The sequence below is a fragment of the Poecilia latipinna genome, unplaced genomic scaffold (assembly GCF_001443285.1).
Source record: "Poecilia latipinna isolate Pla-1442-1.1 unplaced genomic scaffold, P_latipinna-1.0 Scaffold141, whole genome shotgun sequence".
In the NCBI taxonomy this organism is placed as follows: domain Eukaryota; kingdom Metazoa; phylum Chordata; class Actinopteri; order Cyprinodontiformes; family Poeciliidae; genus Poecilia; species Poecilia latipinna.
In genome coordinates, this window is record NW_015112757.1 from 648,796 (window position 1) to 666,301 (window position 17,506).

Sequence of the window (17,506 nt, forward strand, 5' to 3'; positions counted from 1 at the left end):
TTTTTTGAGAGAAAAAGAAAAATTTGGTTTTTTTTTTTTTTTTTTTTTTTTTTTTTTTTTTTTTTTTTGGGGGGGGGGGGGGCAGGTCGCATCATTCAGGTTTTTGCAAGTTACCCAATATTAATCTTAAAGAATAAAAGATACACATGTATTTGTGATAGTGGACCACAGGTTATTTCACATTTTTTCCACAATACACTGGCTTTAAAATACTTTATTAGGGTTTGTATTTCATAGACCACCATATAAGTGTATCAGATAAACAGCTCGGGGTAGTTTGTGTAAGGGTGTCACTTCTTTAAATGTAACAGTTTGTCGAAATTACACACTGAAATATCAAGTGAATATAATAGATCCTTCCTGTGCAATATTTGCTTTATAGCTATTATGATTGACTGCATATTACAAACTGCCATTTATTATGAGGATTATCAAAATTTCCTCATTGGGTTCTCAATTTTTTGTAACCAGTCATCAGAGCTTAATCTGACTCAAACTGTTGTGTAACGAGCACTGAGTCAAAGCATTTCAAACATGCAACTGACATACATGGCAAACCAACCCCACCTGTCTTTCAAGGTGGGTGTGACTCAAATATTAGAGCTTATTCAACCCTCACCACCGGACCACGCCCCTCTCTGAAACTTTATTTCATGTACTTTATGGTTCAAGTACAGTTCAATCATAGCAAAACAAGATTTCTGGTCAGCAAGCAATCGAAAGGGAAGGAGTGTGAATTTGAGACAGAAAGGTGACAACATCTACCTGAGGGCGATTTAACACATTCCACTCTGACGGTAGGATTTGCCCCTTCTGATCCTCCTCTGTTCGTTATTCCTTTGCTCTGTGCTGTTCACTTTTTCAGTTCAGCAGCTTTTACGCTCTCGTTCAGCCTCTCTTGTCCGGATACAATTTTTGCTAAAACTCATAAAGTTTAAGGTGCCCAAAAGTTTGTTTATGTGGTAATTTTTCCACTCGCTTAAGCGGACATTTCTTTGCAGTGATGTGGCTGATTGTGTCTCTGCCTGTCTTTACCTCCCATACCTAGCTGCTGGCGATGGGGGACGTTCAGAAAGGGAAGAAGGTGTTTGTCCAGAAGTGTTCCCAGTGTCACTCTGTGGAAGAAGGAGGTTGCCATAAGGTGGGGCCAAACCTCTGGGGGCTGTTTGGAAGGAAGACGGGCCAGGCGCCTGGATACTCCTACACTCAGGCCAACATGGAGAAAGGTATGAATCACCACAAAAATGCTCCGAATATTAACGTCTATTCAAGAAATGACAAATTAGCCAGGTAACTGGATAACAGAGCACAATAATTGACATTGTAAAGTAGATGTATGTGTATTCTACAGCTCTAAAGCGGATGTCATCTCTGTAGTTTAAATCTTGTGAACACAATAAATGGGATTTGAATGCATGCTAGTCCCTTATCATCAAATTCAAAATGGAGGACCATGAATAAATGGTTAGGGTTTGGAGAAATAAGCAAAGTTGGTCAACCTTTACTTGTGGCTGAGCATCGTAAAGCCATTCAAATGTAGTCAGCCTCAAGCCTCAACCTGTTTTATTTGGATTTTATAGAACAGACCAGCACAAAGAAGCTCCGACATGTGCTTTGCAAAAAAAATTTTAACAATTTCATCTCAGTATAAACTCAGCTGTCCTGTGAAGCCCTCAGAGGTTTACCAGAGAGCATTAGTGAACAAAGAGAACCATAGAAAACGAGGAATACAGCAGAAAAGTCAGTTTTAAGGATCTGACAAAACAAACTGTTTTCTGAAAATAGAAAGACACCACAAACCCGCCAACAGGTGTTGGTCCATTTAAGCGGACGGGCTGAGGGAGATATGAACCCGAGAAGCAGCCAACAGGCCCCTGGTAGCTCTGGAGGAGTTGCCGAGATTCACAACGTAGGTATGAGGATTTGCTAGGTGGTCAGCATTGTTGAAAGAAAGTCATAAGACGCCTGCATAGGACAAAACAAACACAGGAAGAAGGTCATCTGATCAGAACGTCTTAATGCCTACCTCTGTCTCACTTGTGCAACATGGCAGTGACAGTATCATGCTGTGGGGCCGCTATGATCAGCAGGGACAGTGAAGCTGGTTAAAGTTGCATGGAGCTAATTACTGGATAATAACGGAGGATAACCTGACTGAGGCTGACTTGAGACTGCGGCGATGTTTCATTCTGAACATGAAGCGAAAGCCGCAACGGAACGGTTTGACATCGACACATATTCATGTGTTACAGTGGCCAAATATCTCAGAAAAATATCAATTAGCTAACCATCATCATTTTTTAAGAAATATGAAAAATAATGCCGTATCTCAAGCGACCTAATGTGGAAAGTTGTTCATTACATCTGCATACTGTTTGCAAGTCTTCGGCAAAACATTTGTTTCAGAAGTGCAAAGGTCAAAGATAACAAATCTGATACGATGACCTCCTGACAATAATCTACCTGATGTTTCTTCTCTTTTTCAATCAATCTGAAAACGCTACTAGTAGCTTTCTCCCTCTACATAATATCCATGTTTCTCTTACTCCTCCTTAAAAGGAGCTGGTTTTCTCCATATAAAGTAGGACAGCAGGTCTGAACATGCAGCTGGCAGTACTGCTGCTCCTCTCTGACTCTCTGTGCTCTATAAACCCATTCCACTGACATTCTGAAGTCCATTAGTGCACACACACTGCATGTGTTTGATTGTTTCTGTCTTGTTTTCCCATTTAGGTATCATCTGGAACGAGGAAACTCTGAACGTCTACCTTGAAAATCCAAAGAAGTACATTCCTGGTACCAAGATGATCTTCAGTGGGATCAGAAAGAAGAAAGAAAGAGCAGATATTATTGCCTACTTAAAGGACGTGACCTCCTAATATACTGACACAAACAGTAACACACAGAGGGATTGAAAGAGCTTTAAAGAGTCAAAAATGTACCGTTTCTCTTATTTTTCTACGCCTATTCATTGTGGAATTAGCCGCTCGATGCGCACAGGAACACCTACGCTGAACTTTTATTTGTTCAATTATATTTATCTTGTTTGTTCTTGCTGAAGATGTTGATTGTTCAGTTCTGGTTTAGATTTGTATTTGGCCCCTTTTTGTTTTTGAATGGGTTGAATGGGGAAGATATTTTACTCTTGTTCTCATTTTCTCCTATTTTAAGAACAACAGCTTACAAACAAACGTTTTGATTTTCAATTTACTAGAGCAGATCTTGACAGGTTATGCGTGTACTTGTAATTCAGCAGCTGGATCAATAGTAACAAGTCGTTTAATTTTTTTAAGGGGCGTTTTACAACGTCTGAACCAATAAATAAAATTGTTTTGTGTCAGATCTCGTATTTTCCTTTTTTTGCTGTGTCTCAGACCTCAGACCAGACGAGGAGGGTAGAGGATTTTTGTTCTTTTTTTTTTTTTCCTGTTGTTGGTTTTCCTTAGCAGGAGTTTTATATTAGGTGTTCTGGTTGCTTCATGGGAAGTTAAAGCACTGTATTGAAATAATAAGGAGAAGTGGGAGAAATTCATGCAAGAAAAAATTTGATTTTGAGCAGCTGGGTGATTAAAAACCTGGACGGAGAGCATAGTGGATGAATGAAGCGAACTCTGGCGGATTCCACATGTCAGAATTTAAGAGCAAGGAGAATTTAGGTGCAGATTTGCCCTCCGAATTCTGAAAAGATAAACCACTTTTGTGTTCACATTACATGAGGGAAATTCAGTTTAATCAAACTCCTTGTTGTTGTGTGAAAGGATAATAGCACCCTCAGGTGGCTCTTTTCTAAACGACTGAAATATTCATAAGAGGAAAAGGTCAGATTCTCTCTAATATCCCAAACATGAATGAAAATATTGTTAAACCAACACCATCTAACATTCAACATTAGCATTTTCAGGTTTGCTGAAGCTCTGACCTGCCAACACGGGTTTCTCTCTTACATCATCAACATTCAGTTTGTGTTTAATAAAATGAGCTGAATGTTGTTTGTTTGCTTGTTTTTTACTGTTAAAGGCTACAGACCTTTCTTTGTGTTACTGGACATTTACATACACGTAAGTGTGAAAAGTACGTTGCAGTTTTCTCCGTCATTTTGTTGAATTTCTCAGAACAGATTTGAAATGTTCAAAACTGTACTTGTTCAGTCTTCAAATCAACGTCATCTGTGCACATCCAACACACAGCTCATCATTCATTTGAGCAGGTTGAAATGCGTTGGTCAATAATACAAATGATTATGTGCAATTACTTGCCTTTTCCTACATTGTCTTCTGTTTATGTCATCAAAATGTATAAGATGGTTTTCTGTTTAATGATCTCAACCTCTGCAATATTTAGCCATAAATTTGTAATATAGGTCTTTACATGCAAAACGCTTTAAAAAGTTGCCATAATATGTCAAGCTTCTCTTTCTTCTTAAATCTGTCCTGAGCTGCTAAATTGATCCCAGGTGAATCTTGACTTTTTGCACCGAACACAATAAATGTGTGAAGCATTAGATCAACCAACGATCAACTAGTTTTGTGAAGGAGGAAAAGCAGAGGATGTGACTGTGCAGTCTTTATCATATTTGACCACTGGAGGGAGACAAACTTCTTTCCTTAATGCTACTGTTGCAAAATTAATGGGTCGCCTTGCTGAGTTGAAACAATTATTCCAAACAGAGACACAACAATCCTCGATCCGATTGTGAAACAAGTCTCAAGTTTGATAAAACAATCTATTTTTGCTTATCTGCTAACTAGTTGGAATCAGTTGCAAGTTCAATTGTCTTCTAAATATCACAACCTTTTGCTTTGTACAAGCTGTTTTATTCATGTTTTTTGCTTCTTACATCATCAACATCATGGGAAAAGTTACTGAGAGTCAAGCCTTCAAGAACAATGATAACTCGGCTTACCTGAGTTCCACGCAGCCTTCACCCAGCAAAATAACTTGATGAGGTCATGCTCCATGACCCCAGTTTGTCCTAAAAAGTAAATGACACAGCAACTCAATTTTTTTTTTTTTACAGATTAAAAAGTAAGTCAAAGCTCAGCTTGTCGTGTTCTAAGAGAGGCGTTTCACTCAAATAAAGAGTGATCTTGAGAACTGGAGAGGCTGGTTTAAGTTATGGCTCCATTGTATGATCATATGATAAAGTGACGATCAGGCGCCAGAAGAGAGTCCTGCTCTGGTGTTTTGATGGGATACAATGAGATGTAAACAGAGATGAGACGGGAGAGAAAGACGGAAGGAGGAGGAGTACACACAACTGCTTTATAATCATGACATAGCATTTTCTTGCCATGCATTGCACTATCTGCACACCTGCTGTTTTAAGTGGGCGTGAGCTACAGCTCTTTTAAAGCAAATTTAAGCCCCCTCCCTTTCCCTCTTTAACATTTTCATTCAGATGCTTTGAGGTTCAAATACGAGGAAACGCTGAACTCTGAAGGAGCGTGAGTTTGAGACAGAAGGCGCCAACTCTTGCCTGAAGCTTTAGGGAAACAATCCCATCTGAAGGTAAGGATTTCCCTCACAGTAGCTCTATAAGGCATGTTTTTATATTCAAGATATTTCAAGGTTAGCAGCTTTTGCACATCACCTCGACATATCAGCCTGCTGTAGGTTTGACAACATTCTTAGAGAGACTAAAAGAAGTCTTGGTGTGTCCAAACGTTTCGTGAAAATTGTGTTTTTCCGCCCGCCTCAAGGCATGCCTTTGCGGCAGTGTGGCTGATTGTGTCTCCTGCTGTCATTTCCTCCCCGTCCAGCCTGCTGACCATGGGGGACGTCGAGAAAGGGAAGAAGGTGTTTATGCAGAAATGCTCCCAGTGTCACACCGTGGAAAAAGGAGGCCGCCACATGCAGGGACCAAATCTCGGGGGGATGTTTGGACGGAAGACGGGGCAGGCTCCTGGGTTCACCTACACTCAGGCCAACATTGATAAAGGTGCATGTTTTAGAAGTACTAGAAACCAATCAAGTTCTTTGTTCAAAGTTGGATGACAAAGGAACAAAGATATATATATAAAATATCATTTTTCCTTTTTCTGCTAACAAGGGAACGTTGATAATAACACCACCGGGTAATGAAACGTGGATTTCCAAATCAGAAATTCACAAGCAGAGTTTTTAAAAAGGACACTAAAGGGGGGAAAAAACCCATCTAATTCTGCTTTGTGTGTAATTTGGTTGATAAGATCAGAAGCGGAAGTGATGCTGAAGCAGACAGTGATAATGATCACAATTTCAACTTTCTGGTACAAATCTTATTGTATTTCCATTATTTTCATTAGTTTTTTGGTCTGTTTGGACTCCCTTCACCTTAATTGTCTCCCTTGGAATGAATTACGTCAGTATTCTACTTTTATAACCTTCCCCGAAAATTGACACCGCATTGTGTCTGTGATTGCAGTCAGCTTACCTGAACAACTTTTCTTTTTCTGGGGCAATGTGTGCAGGGGAGCTTTGTTGTGGGAGGGCTCGTTTAATCTCGATGATAAACGGATTACAATAAAACTACCAAACAAACAGAAAAACTGAGCAAGACGGAGGTGTCTGGCTAGCAGCTTTAAAGGATATCCAAAAGATTGTGTTTTTTTTTGTTGTTTTTTTGTTTTTTTTTTAAGGGGATTTTACTGACAATCTCGCAATGGCATATCAAAACCATAAAGCCATAAAATAATTTGAAGAGTTTTATTACAGTGTGGTTCAATCAAAACTGAGAGTCAGTTTGATATTTAAAGTGATGCAATATATCATTAGTGCGTTGGCACAGTTATAGAGATGAGCACTACAAGATTACTGATCTAAAATTTGATCTATATTTAAATACACCAAAGCCCATTGTCTGTGGCCTGTTCTTTGCAATGATCTAATGATTTACTATAGTATAACTTTACGTCACACGACTTTTTGTTCATCTCAGCCAAGAGGAGGGTTTTTTGGTTGTTGTGAGGAAAGGAAGCTTGTTTTCTTGACATGGCGGTGAGAACAGCAGGTCTGGACAGGCCGGCTGGGGTGTGCGATACTTTTAATTTCTGACTCTGAGCTACGCTCCGACAGCAGGACATAAAAACCTTACAACTGTCACCACACATCTAAGGCGGCAGACAGTTTTTTTTTTGTTTTTTTTTATGAGGCCACCTTTATTAAAGGTTCCTGTGATGGCGATAAGCATTTCAAATGTACACTTTTCATACAGGTGTCATATGGGGCGAGGAAACGCTGAACATCTACCTCGAAAACCCAAAGAAATACATTCCAGGTACGAAGATGATCTTCAATGGCATCAAAAAGAAAAAGGAGAGAGAAGACCTTATCGCCTACTTGAAGGATGCGACAGCCTAATACGCTGATGACCCGTACAAGTGCAGTGTTCGCCTTGACGAAATAAACGTTTTCCCTATGAACATTAGTTACATGTTTTGTCCGTGACCTGCTCTTGAAAAGTTGGGTGTCAAAACTTTTAAAAACCGCTGACTCACCATGCTGTTAGCGGTTTCGTGGAACTGCCTGTTTTTAATGGCCGTGAGTCACACCGCCTGCAGTTTGCAACTATTCCAGAAAGCAAAAGTTTTACTGCCACACGCACAAGAGCTGCATTTTTACGCTATGCTCTTATTTTGCATTTTTTGTCTAACTTTACTTTTTTACCTACATGTTTCACACTGTGATCCTTTTTCACGTTGCATCAATGGAAAAGGTTGGTTTTATTGTTAGTTGATGTTTGAGGCTATAGTGTCATACAGGCTTGTGTTTTTGAAGACAAAAACTTTGTCTTTTTCACACAGTCATTGTTTTGAGGACAGGAAGCTCAACCGAATGTGTTGCGTAGACACATTTTTATATGTAATTTAGCAGGTCGCAGAAATAACCTTGTAAAGAGGTGATAATTGCAATTACATTCTGATTTTCTTCAGATTTAACATAATCAACTATATCATTTTTTTCTATTTCTCCTCAACATACCTTTCAGGGTTTTTTTGTGGAAAACTCTCAAATAAATGATTTTATTGCAGATACAGTAGGAGAACGATAGAAATACCCAATCTTCAGCATGAGTACATTTCTTTATCGAGAAATGTAACTCTGTCAACAAGTAATTGTTTTAACAAAACCACAAGCAACACAATTATTGCATTAATATAATAAAGTTGACAGTTGACAAGAATTTACCCCAAACAAAACAAATCACAAAAAAACTGAGGAAAAGTCTTATGTCCCAGACACCTTGTAGGGAAACAAGGATTTCTAATGAGGGACTCAAACAGGAGTATGGAGAAAATGGAGATGGCATCAACAGCGAGTACATTGCCTTCAACCATTTTTAAACAATGTTTTTCTCTTATATATTTCAAAACGCATAGCACATGTTTTGCATTAATCGTCATTGTTGGTCAAATGCATTGGAAAAAACTCAACATCCAACACTTCCCAATCCTAAAAGAGGTCCTGTCTCCTCAGCTTCTGGAACCTCCACCATACATGAACATGCTATTGGAGTGAGACGCGTGTGTTGCTCTGAATAGGTCGGAAAATGTCCCGCCTAAATGTGCATGTATCTAAAATGTTTAAAACAGCTATAACTGTGACAAACAAGGCTGAACAAGGCACACATTCACCACTGTGGAGTCTTATGAAATGAATATGTATGTTTTTAACATGTAATATTCAAAATCATAATTTGTGATCTGCAAGTGTTTTTGTTTCATATCTGCCTTAGGAGAAACTGAGACATTTATTTATTTATTTATTTGGTCCATTTTGGCCCTCAGTAGGAGTTTGCTCCTCGTGTTTGAAGCGTTACATGTAAATATAGATTTTATGTCTTACTCTAAAATACCCAGCAGAGGGCGCCATTATTCTAATAAGAGGCCGTTAAAGCGCAACAAATCGCGCCAGACCAGCGTGCAGACGCTCCTTAGAAGTGTCAGATCCGTCCTGGCGAATCTGAAGTCGATCCGGATGGCACAACAGATACATCAGATCCAGTCGATCCGGCGGGACTGAGGCACCGTTGCTCTGTGCTTTCTGCTGGGCATTTCAGTGCCAGAAGGAGGAAGAGGAGGAGGAGGAGGAGGATGAAGAGGGGCTTAAAAAAACTGCATTCCTTTAAAAATTGTGTTATTCACCGGCAGATGGAAGGAGGAGATCGATAAGTAGGATCCGATTGATCAGGGTTGCAAATTTTTGCACGGTGAATGTCAGCGAAGCCTCCTCTGCACAGCGCTCTTCATTTCTTCTAGGTGAGAGGAGCGTCAGACAGCGTGTCTGCAGGTGCCACACAATCAGATTCAAGTGCAAGGTAGGAGAGAGCCTGTTGATGCCACTTTTCTAATGTTGGTTCATCTACTGGACGGGCTGTATCGCTTATACAAAGCAGGGTAACATTAAACCGGGGGATCATCCCGATTAATCACATCCCTGCACTGATCAACAGTGCTGAAATATGTGTTCACTCTAACAAACTGTGTTTGAATGGACCCATTACAGTCTTACTACAGTTGCATGACTTATGTGTCTGTACTGTATGCTAGTGATACACCCCCTCTTCCTTCTCTAGTCTAATTCTGGCACAGAGGGCGTATGTGCACGGCTGGAATTACAGCGGTGGCTGCATCTGCTGCAGTGAGGGGCTTCAACAAGTTTATAGAGCAGCACTGACAGCCCACAGAGGGTGGGTTAGGTTGGGTGGGGCTGGGGACTCTGAAGGGAGGAAAAAGGAAAAGTGACAGCTGCCAGGGGACTGCAGGATTAGCGCGTGTGCTTAGGAGAGCTTGTGTTGTGTTCATTTCAGGGACGGCAAACAGGCAGCATGGAGCTGATGAAAATTGCATTGTCCCTTCCCATTCTTCTGTGTCCCGCTTGGGCCTTATCCCATCACTCCTACCTGGACGGCATCTTGTCGCCTCACTCAGGTACGGTATCAAGCTGTGAGCGTGTGCTGCAGAACGCAAACAGGCCCAGATGTGATGTAACGGTAGACCGTGTAACATGAGTGTTTCGCCGCAGCGATGCAGAGGGGCGTCCTCCCAGCCCTCAGGTTCCTGGATGAGGCGTTGAGGTTTGACCCCTGTTGTCTCATGTCGCCTCCTCCACCGCCGCTCTTCCCTCCTCCTCCTCGGCTTTGGAAAAGGGGCACACCTGTAAGTTTGTGTACCGCACCCTCTCCCCGTCGGCCTGTGCTTCCATTCCCACTGATGGCCACTCATTGAGGAGCTGTTGTTTTTATTTATGTGCTAACACGATTGGTGAAATGAAGGACGCACTGAGCTTATTGGAACCAACCGTTTTCGGAGGTGAAGGGCCAGATAATACACATGTAACCCCAGAGTGTTCACCAGGACCCCCAGGACCTCCAGGACCCCAGGTAAGGACTCACCTCAACACACCACATTTACAGTGCTTTGAAAACATATTTGTGTCTTTTGAACTCTTTCCAATGTAGCCACAAACTTCAATGTATTTCTGAAGATACTAGGGGTTCACTGATTGATCAGCCCTGAATTCTTTAGCTTTTGGTGGTCAGCCGATTCTCAAATATCAAAGTGATCTTATCCATGGATATTGCACTGATCTCCACAAAAGATCTGGAAGTCTCTGCCTTAAGAGAGGGCTAAGTTGACAGACCCGCCCACCGGGTCACATGTAAACATTTCATTTATGTTTGAGAGCACTACCTCATGCGCAGGTAAAAAGTTTGTGCCACGTGCATTGTTCAGTCTTTTTTAGTAAAATAAGACTGGGACATTAAAGGTGTATTGTAACCTTATAACACCTGACAGTGTCAGTCATTTACAAAAAAAAATCAGTATCAGTCTAAATCAGAATAGGCAGGTTAGGCTCTTTAAAGATTGACCAGAAAACTGCAATCGGTGCACTTTTGGAAAAAAAACAAAAAAAACAACAACATATCACCACAACTTGATGCTGGTACCTCCATGTGTCACCACAAGGATGGTGTAGTGAGAGGTGTTAATTTGTAGGGCAAAAAGTTTCAACTTTGGTTTCTTGTGACCACAACAATTTCTTCCACATGTCCAGATCAGGTGGATGCCCATATCTTTGTTGGTTTGCAGCTGTGCCGATCCAGTTCTTGGGATAAAGGCCCTACCCTTAGCTTCTCCACAATGTTATCCTTAAGTGTATTCTATCTACTAACTGTATAACTTCTGAACTGTAATTTCCTGCATTCATAATTTGTGGTATCAGAAACATAGTGCTGTCGGCATCATGTTGATGGGATGCTTTTTTGGGGCAAAATATAGAAAGGGTCAAAGGGTGTAAATGGCTTTGCCGGGCCCTGTGCATTAGCTTTTGATTAAATCATGTTGCATTGGATAGCTACGGACATTTAAGGCAGTAGATGGAAATATTGTTAAGCAAGCATAGACGGGAATTTCGATAACCTTGTTACTATTGATCACGCTGCAAATGTATTGTCCTCAGTATAGGTCACACAAGCTGGATAAAAATGTTGTATGTCATTTTTCAGGGTGAAATTGGATTGCCTGGTATAAGGGGACCAAAAGGGAGAAAGGTGTGTGTTCTCCTTGAGAATTATGCCTCTAATTCAGTTTTCCGCCGAAGGAATTTGTCCTTGCGTTCACCTGCGCTCTAATGACATCTCTTCTTCTTCTTCTTCTTCTTCTTCTTCCATTTGTCGTCCTCCAGGGAGAAATTGGACGTCCGGGGGCAAGGGTGAGCAGCTTCTCTCCTGCACGCATTCCTTCATACCCCTCTCTATCCTCCTCCAAGCATTCCCTCTCTATAATCCGATTTCTTTATCAATATCCCCGGAATTCTCCTCCCATTACTAAATGGGTCACGCAACATTAGTCTCAGCTTTGAAGCTTGATCTCCTGGGGCATCCTTCAGTACCCTGCTCATTTTCCCTTACTCTCCGGCTCTCCTTGGCTTGGTCCCATTCACCTCCACGACTGAACCCAAGTCCTGCTGATCAAGCCCCTCTGCCAGCACTCTGCTTGTGCGTTTTAATCTTCCTAAGTGCTTTTGCTTTCCATGATAAATCACACAGCAGGTCCACCGTGCCTCTAGACGCCGCAGCCTTACACACAGCCCGCCGAACGAAAGCGCGGGGCTGCGGCTCTGGAATGCAGTTCAGGTGTAAACAAGATGTGAGGATGCGTCTCTTCCATTTAGCTAGCGGAGAGCTGCAGAGTGGGACTAATTAGGGCTTTATTTCTGTTCCTCATTAAGGTTTTGCATCCTGCCTTTCTTTCTTCATATGTCTCTGCTTCAGATTTAGTCGAGTATAGCGTGAAGACTGTACTCTTCCCCTGTAAAATATACATGGGAAGATGTAAGCATTTTTTTTTTATCTCCAATACTCCGTTTTGTTATGTTCCAACCACAAACTGTGATGTATTCAGATTTTTATTTTTTATTATTTTTTTTGGTAGGCCTTTGCGAGGTTGCTGTGAAAGGGAGGGAAAATAATGCATGTTTTTTTTTTTGTTTTGTTTTGTTTTGTTTTCTAAATACAAGTCTGAACAGATTTCTTCCAGATTTTCCCGCATCTAGCTCCACCCTATCTTCTCCCCAGTTCTGGCCAGCGTCTTTGTTTTTGCTGCAGAAAAGCATGCTGCATGATTCTGCCACAGTGTATCATGGTAGTGATGTTGTTTTTGGTTATAATATGACAAGAAATAGTGAAAAAAAAAAAATATATATATGCATCAGTATTTCTAATAGGCACTTGTTTTTTTTTTTTTTCCTGCAGGGCCGTCCTGGTGCTCCCGGTCCTCCAGGAACACCAGGATTTCCAGGATTTCCTGGTCCACAAGGACCCAAAGTAAGTGCCATAAGTTACAAATATATCACTATGTACTGTGGTACACCTATCTACAATGGCACACTGGAGAAATATGTCTCATAGACATCTGCATATTGGGAATGATTGATTTATTTTATTGGTTATAAGGGAGAAAAGGGAGACCCGGGACTCATGGGTTTACCAGGGCTGCGAGGTCCGCCGGGAACAAAGGTCAGAGAAATGTTTCCATCATGAAAACAGCCGGGTAGATTCAAGGTCAACCTTAACATTCTCTGCTTGTCTTTCCAGGGTTTACCTGGTTACAAAGGTGACAAGGTGAGCTTAGAGACAGACGTTCTTCCTACCAAACCGTAACTGTTCCCAAAAGAAGTTGGAAATGTGAAAACAACCAATAATGTCTCACCAAATTGGGGGGGGAGGGGTGATCCTCCTGACAGTGGAGTAATTTACAGCCTACCTAGTTACATTTATGTAACAGAATAATATCAACGACTGACCCGCTGATGGAAAAAGTTCCAGCAAATGCTTGCTGCTTTCTGTTTTTAATTGAATTTTGACACATTTCAATCTTTTGTTTTCGACAAGGGCGACCGAGGCGACCGCGGCTCTGCAGGACCAAAAGGGGACAAGGTCTGTTTGTTTACACTGCAGATCCTGAAGTCGCCTGGGAACTGTTGTGTCTTTGCATTTAGTTCTTCTGTTTGGTTCTATGATGATCTGCTCATACTGCGTTCCAGTGGACCTAAAGATCGACAATATAAGCATCTTCTCCAATTAGCTAAAAGTTCCAAGTAAAGAAAGTCTGATGCACGACAGTTGATTTAAATTGCTGTAGTAATACTTATTTTTCATCACTACATTAGTTTAACCATATGTTTTTTTTGTTTTTTTTGCCTATTCTTTTCTGTCCAGGGTTCAATTGGTTTGCCTGGGATGCTCGGGCAGAAGGTATTGGATAAACTGTCAGGAATATTCACATTAAAAATTAGCCGGAAACCTGACCTATGCTCTTCTCTCAGGGTGAGGCGGGCCCAAAGGGAGAGCCGGGTGTTTCTGGGAAGAGAGGACCAACTGGGAGACCAGGGAAAAGAGGCAAACAGGTAAAGAAATCCTGTACTGTTTGTGTGACTAAAATTGTACATGATAAAAGTGACAGTTCTCTGCGTTTGTGTTTACATTTGGCCTGCTGTTGTTTGTGCAACAGGGTGTCAAAGGGCATTCAGGGGCCCCAGGTGTCATGGGACCCCCAGGACCTGCAGGTCCCAATGGCCTTCCTGGCCCACCTGGGCCTCCAGCATCAGGTACTGTGACCACCTCACACACACACACAACATACACCTGTTTCCACCTCTATATATTATTTTGACCCCTGTATTCATTATCCATGCACCCTTTTTGCAGGTCTCTACTTGGTGGGGGAGAAAGGAGAGAAGGGCCTCCCTGGACCACCAGGTCACTGTGACTGTGATACTGTAATTGGATCAAATAATGCCCCCTTTGGAAACTACTACACGACGCGACGAGGCGTCAACAAACTCACTGCTGTGAGACTCTGGGTGATGACGGTGCAAACTGAAATCGTGTCGTCAGTGTGGCCACTAAGTTTGTGAGTGTTCTCCGGTTCTTTATGCAGATATTTGTGGTGAACAGCGAGGAGGAGATGGGCCGCCTTCATGTTGAAAACGCCATCGTACTAAGGAAAGATAAGCGGATGCTTTACTATAAGGATAAAGACGGCTGGAGCCCCATACAGGTAATTAGAGTCAAAGGTGTACTTGTCTTGCAAAAAAAAAAAAGAAGGGAATAACGCAGAACAGCACAGATTGGATATGAATGCTGAACTTTGACTGGGCCATGGTGACACATATAACAGTTTTACTGTTTTACTTTGATTCCATGGCATGCTGAGGGTAAAAATGGCTCTTTGGACTGTAAAGGCTGCAGACCCCTTGTGGTCTAGCACATGAAATCTCAATCAAATGCAATGTGGACAGTGGTAATATATCTGAAAAGCACCGTGCATTCGAACATTCAGCTTGAAAGCAGAATATGCTTAGTCTCTAAAATGATCTTGTGTAAGCATTCTTCTAGTCTGCATAGCAACACCTGGTTGCCGTTCATATTTTCTGTCCCTGCAGCCCTTTCAGCCATTCCAGTCCACGGAGACCATCCCAGACAGAGTAGGTGTGTGTGGGGACGGGAAGGTGCAGATCCAGCACGGGGAAGAGTGCGACGACGGAAACCAGATCGTCACAGACGCTTGTCTCAGTAAGTAAAACGCACAGACTGTGTCCTCAGTTTCATTTCAGTTAATTATGCACCAGGTTTACTATAAACAAGTCTAGATTTTTGCCACAGGAAAAATAAAAGTATGCTGCAGAGCAAAGCCACAGCATGCCACTGGATCCTGTGCTCATGTGGCGCAGTCTAAAAGACTTTCCTTGATCTTTTATTAATCCCTCACCCTTCCCTCTCCCTGCCAGCCTCTCACTACGCTCTGCCTCTATCCAATTAAATTAGCAGGAAAATGCTTTGCTGGCATCACCGAACACGGGTCGCTGTGCCAAAGAAATTAGTAACGTCTTCTTTCTCCTGCTCCGTTGCGTTCTCACATTTTCTCTTATCCCGCACCCCCTGCAGACTGTAAGTGGGCCTACTGTGGAGATGGATACCGACATGAGGGTATAGAAGAGTGCGATGGGAAAGATTTTGGTTACCAGACCTGCAAATCCTATCTTCCCGGGTACGCTAACTGATTCTTAGAGCATGCACAAAAGTGTTTTACTGGATTTTTTTAATTTTTTTTTTTTTATTACAGCAACTTTCATTACAGATTTTAAGATAATTCAATAAAAGGAAGCTGTTTTTAAATATGGTACCTCTCTAAACAATTCATACACCTTGAATTTTCTTTCCAGTCGTGCCACGGTACGATCACAAACTCCGATGTATTTTATTGGAGTTTTCTGACATAGTCCAACACAAAGTGGTGCACAATTGTGGAGTGAATCAAAAAAAAGGTAGTGGCAGCATAATGCTGTGGGGCTGATTTTTCTTAGCATGGACCTCTCAGGCTGTTTAAGCTAATGGGAAGACGAATGAAGCTACATATAGAGCCAAGTCAAGAGATAACTACAAAATGAGGACCCAAGAAAAATTTGAGGATTGTGAGAGAGTTGAAATATTTTAATACATCACTGATTGTAAAGTGCAACATTTTGTAAACGTGAAATATTGTTAAATTATTATTATTTTTTTTTAAACTGAGCTGCAGAGGTAGACATATTTTCATGCATTTTTATCGGGACTCCCCGACTTCTTTAAGCTAGCCCCGCTTTCATATTCATGTTAGCAAACGGCACATTTCATTCATTTTTAACCACTCTCTATGCTTCTGCAGGTCCTTTGGGCAGCTTAAATGCACCGAGTCCTGCCTCATTGATTCTACTGGCTGCAAGTACTTCACCTGAATACAGAAGGCCTCCCTGAATGCAGAAATCGTACTTCAGTACTTCCTCTGGAGTATCAAAGCTTTGAAACAAACAAGTGATGCACTGAAAGACTGCACTAAAGCGAAGCTGATGTGCCTGCTCCGAGGCATGAAAAGTCATGGAAGAATGTTTTTTTTTTTTTTCTGTCACATCAACTGTAGTACCCTCCACACCTTGAGGTTTGGTCTTGAATGTGCCTCCGAGAACAGCTCCACGGGCTGCAGCACTGTTATAAAATCATTAGTGATGGTGGGAAACATTCTAAGGATGTAATAATCATACCATGTCAAATACTTACACTGTTTAAGACGTGCTGACTGTTAATGCAGAAATAAGCTATGTGCTCTTTCCCACAAGACGTTAAAAAAGGGTTGTATCGTATTGCAGTATGCAAACCTAAGGCGCCTGAATGTTCTTACTCCTGTGCAATGTATAACAAAACACGTGTTTATTAAGTGCAATGTCGTGATATTGCATGCAAATGTGTATAAGCGCACAGAAGACTGCTTTATCTGTTCAGCCCTGTAGCCATATTGTGTCCCCTCTAGCAGAGGAATTGCAAACAATCCGACAGGAAAACACGAATGTCCTTTAGCAAAAACATAGTAATGACATACGGTTACCGAAGCAGCATGATGTATGAATGTAAGTGTACATTTGATAAGACAATAACACCAATAAAGACTTGATCTTCATGTCGGGGGCTTGTGTGGAAAGCAGCCAAGCAGAAGAAAAAGATCTGCAGCAGCTTCCTAACGATATTCCTGTAAATATTCCTGCACTTGTTGCTTTTCTCGTTCAAAGGAAGGATCTCTGCAGCACAGGAACACAGTCCTGTTCCTCACCGGCAACAAACATAAAGTCCAATGATTTATTCTGCAACTATTGTATTGAGAATATTTAAATGGAGCGAAAAATAATGCTCTTTACCATTTTGTTCAAATGTCTGTTATCCTGGTTATATTAGAGAAAGTGATTATTAAATAAATATTAATGATGTTAAGAATAACAACAGATATGAGAAGGTAAAAGCGTCACCCCAAACCACTTCATTGGTATTATTTCATGCAAACATTTTGCTGTTTCTGTGCTTACAGTTCCATTCATAGATGTCTCACCTGCATTAGCTATGAAAAGCCCAAATGTAAATAATCATGATCTCACTTCCTTCTTTTTTATTTTGCTTGGCCCAGACTCTGTCTCTTTATTCACAACTTTTGAGGTGCTA

At 41.4% G+C, this 17,506-nt stretch overlaps 3 protein-coding genes across 6 annotated transcripts; all 3 read left to right on the forward strand.

Moving 5' to 3' along the window:
- The first annotated feature begins 118 nt into the window (after nucleotides 1-118).
- On the forward strand, nucleotides 119-3,342 carry LOC106945376 (cytochrome c iso-1/iso-2-like). 4 transcript variants are annotated; one of them, XM_015029012.1, is made up of 3 exons: nucleotides 119-797; nucleotides 1,029-1,226; nucleotides 2,734-3,342. In XM_015029012.1, the coding sequence occupies exons 2-3, from the start codon at nucleotides 1,058-1,060 to the stop codon at nucleotides 2,877-2,879; spliced, it is 315 nt and encodes a 104-aa protein (XP_014884498.1). In that variant the 5' UTR covers nucleotides 119-797; nucleotides 1,029-1,057; the 3' UTR covers nucleotides 2,880-3,342. The 4 variants fall into 4 exon arrangements, with proteins under 4 accessions (XP_014884498.1, XP_014884497.1, XP_014884500.1 ...); XM_015029011.1 differs by having other exon boundaries at nucleotides 120-797; nucleotides 1,049-1,226; XM_015029014.1 differs by lacking the exon at nucleotides 119-797 and adding an exon at nucleotides 804-939 and having other exon boundaries at nucleotides 1,049-1,226.
- A 2,007-nt stretch (nucleotides 3,343-5,349) lies between these two features.
- LOC106945347 (cytochrome c-like) lies at nucleotides 5,350-7,402 on the forward strand. The gene is made up of 3 exons (XM_015028968.1): nucleotides 5,350-5,508; nucleotides 5,760-5,938; nucleotides 7,193-7,402. Exons 2-3 carry the CDS (start codon nucleotides 5,770-5,772, stop codon nucleotides 7,336-7,338), a joined length of 315 nt encoding a protein of 104 aa, XP_014884454.1. The 5' UTR covers nucleotides 5,350-5,508; nucleotides 5,760-5,769; the 3' UTR covers nucleotides 7,339-7,402.
- A 1,461-nt stretch (nucleotides 7,403-8,863) lies between these two features.
- Nucleotides 8,864-17,273, forward strand: wu:fc38h03 (acetylcholinesterase collagenic tail peptide). The gene is made up of 19 exons (XM_015029015.1): nucleotides 8,864-9,149; nucleotides 9,237-9,295; nucleotides 9,788-9,908; nucleotides 10,003-10,136; nucleotides 10,253-10,360; nucleotides 11,486-11,530; nucleotides 11,665-11,691; nucleotides 12,734-12,805; nucleotides 12,935-12,997; nucleotides 13,076-13,102; nucleotides 13,373-13,417; nucleotides 13,700-13,735; nucleotides 13,807-13,887; nucleotides 13,992-14,088; nucleotides 14,189-14,331; nucleotides 14,421-14,540; nucleotides 14,926-15,055; nucleotides 15,428-15,530; nucleotides 16,188-17,273. The coding sequence occupies exons 3-19, from the start codon at nucleotides 9,806-9,808 to the stop codon at nucleotides 16,255-16,257; spliced, it is 1,404 nt and encodes a 467-aa protein (XP_014884501.1). The 5' UTR covers nucleotides 8,864-9,149; nucleotides 9,237-9,295; nucleotides 9,788-9,805; the 3' UTR covers nucleotides 16,258-17,273.
- Nucleotides 17,274-17,506: the final 233 nt, after the last annotated feature.

Bases quoted from the DNA above. Each gene is read 5' to 3' on its own strand.
- LOC106945376 (XM_015029012.1), top strand. From the start codon at position 1,058: ATGGGGGACGTTCAGAAAGGGAAGAAGGTGTTTGTCCAGAAGTGTTCC. The intron at 1,227-2,733 runs GTATGAATCACC...TTTCCCATTTAG, and splicing joins TCAGGCCAACATGGAGAAAG to GTATCATCTGGAACGAGGAA.
- LOC106945347 (XM_015028968.1), top strand. From the start codon at position 5,770: ATGGGGGACGTCGAGAAAGGGAAGAAGGTGTTTATGCAGAAATGCTCC. The intron at 5,939-7,192 runs GTGCATGTTTTA...CTTTTCATACAG, and splicing joins TCAGGCCAACATTGATAAAG to GTGTCATATGGGGCGAGGAA.
- wu:fc38h03 (XM_015029015.1), top strand. From the start codon at position 9,806: ATGGAGCTGATGAAAATTGCATTGTCCCTTCCCATTCTTCTGTGTCCC. The intron at 10,137-10,252 runs GTAAGTTTGTGT...GGTGAAATGAAG, and splicing joins TTTGGAAAAGGGGCACACCT to GACGCACTGAGCTTATTGGA. The intron at 11,692-12,733 runs GTGAGCAGCTTC...TTTTTCCTGCAG, and splicing joins TTGGACGTCCGGGGGCAAGG to GGCCGTCCTGGTGCTCCCGG.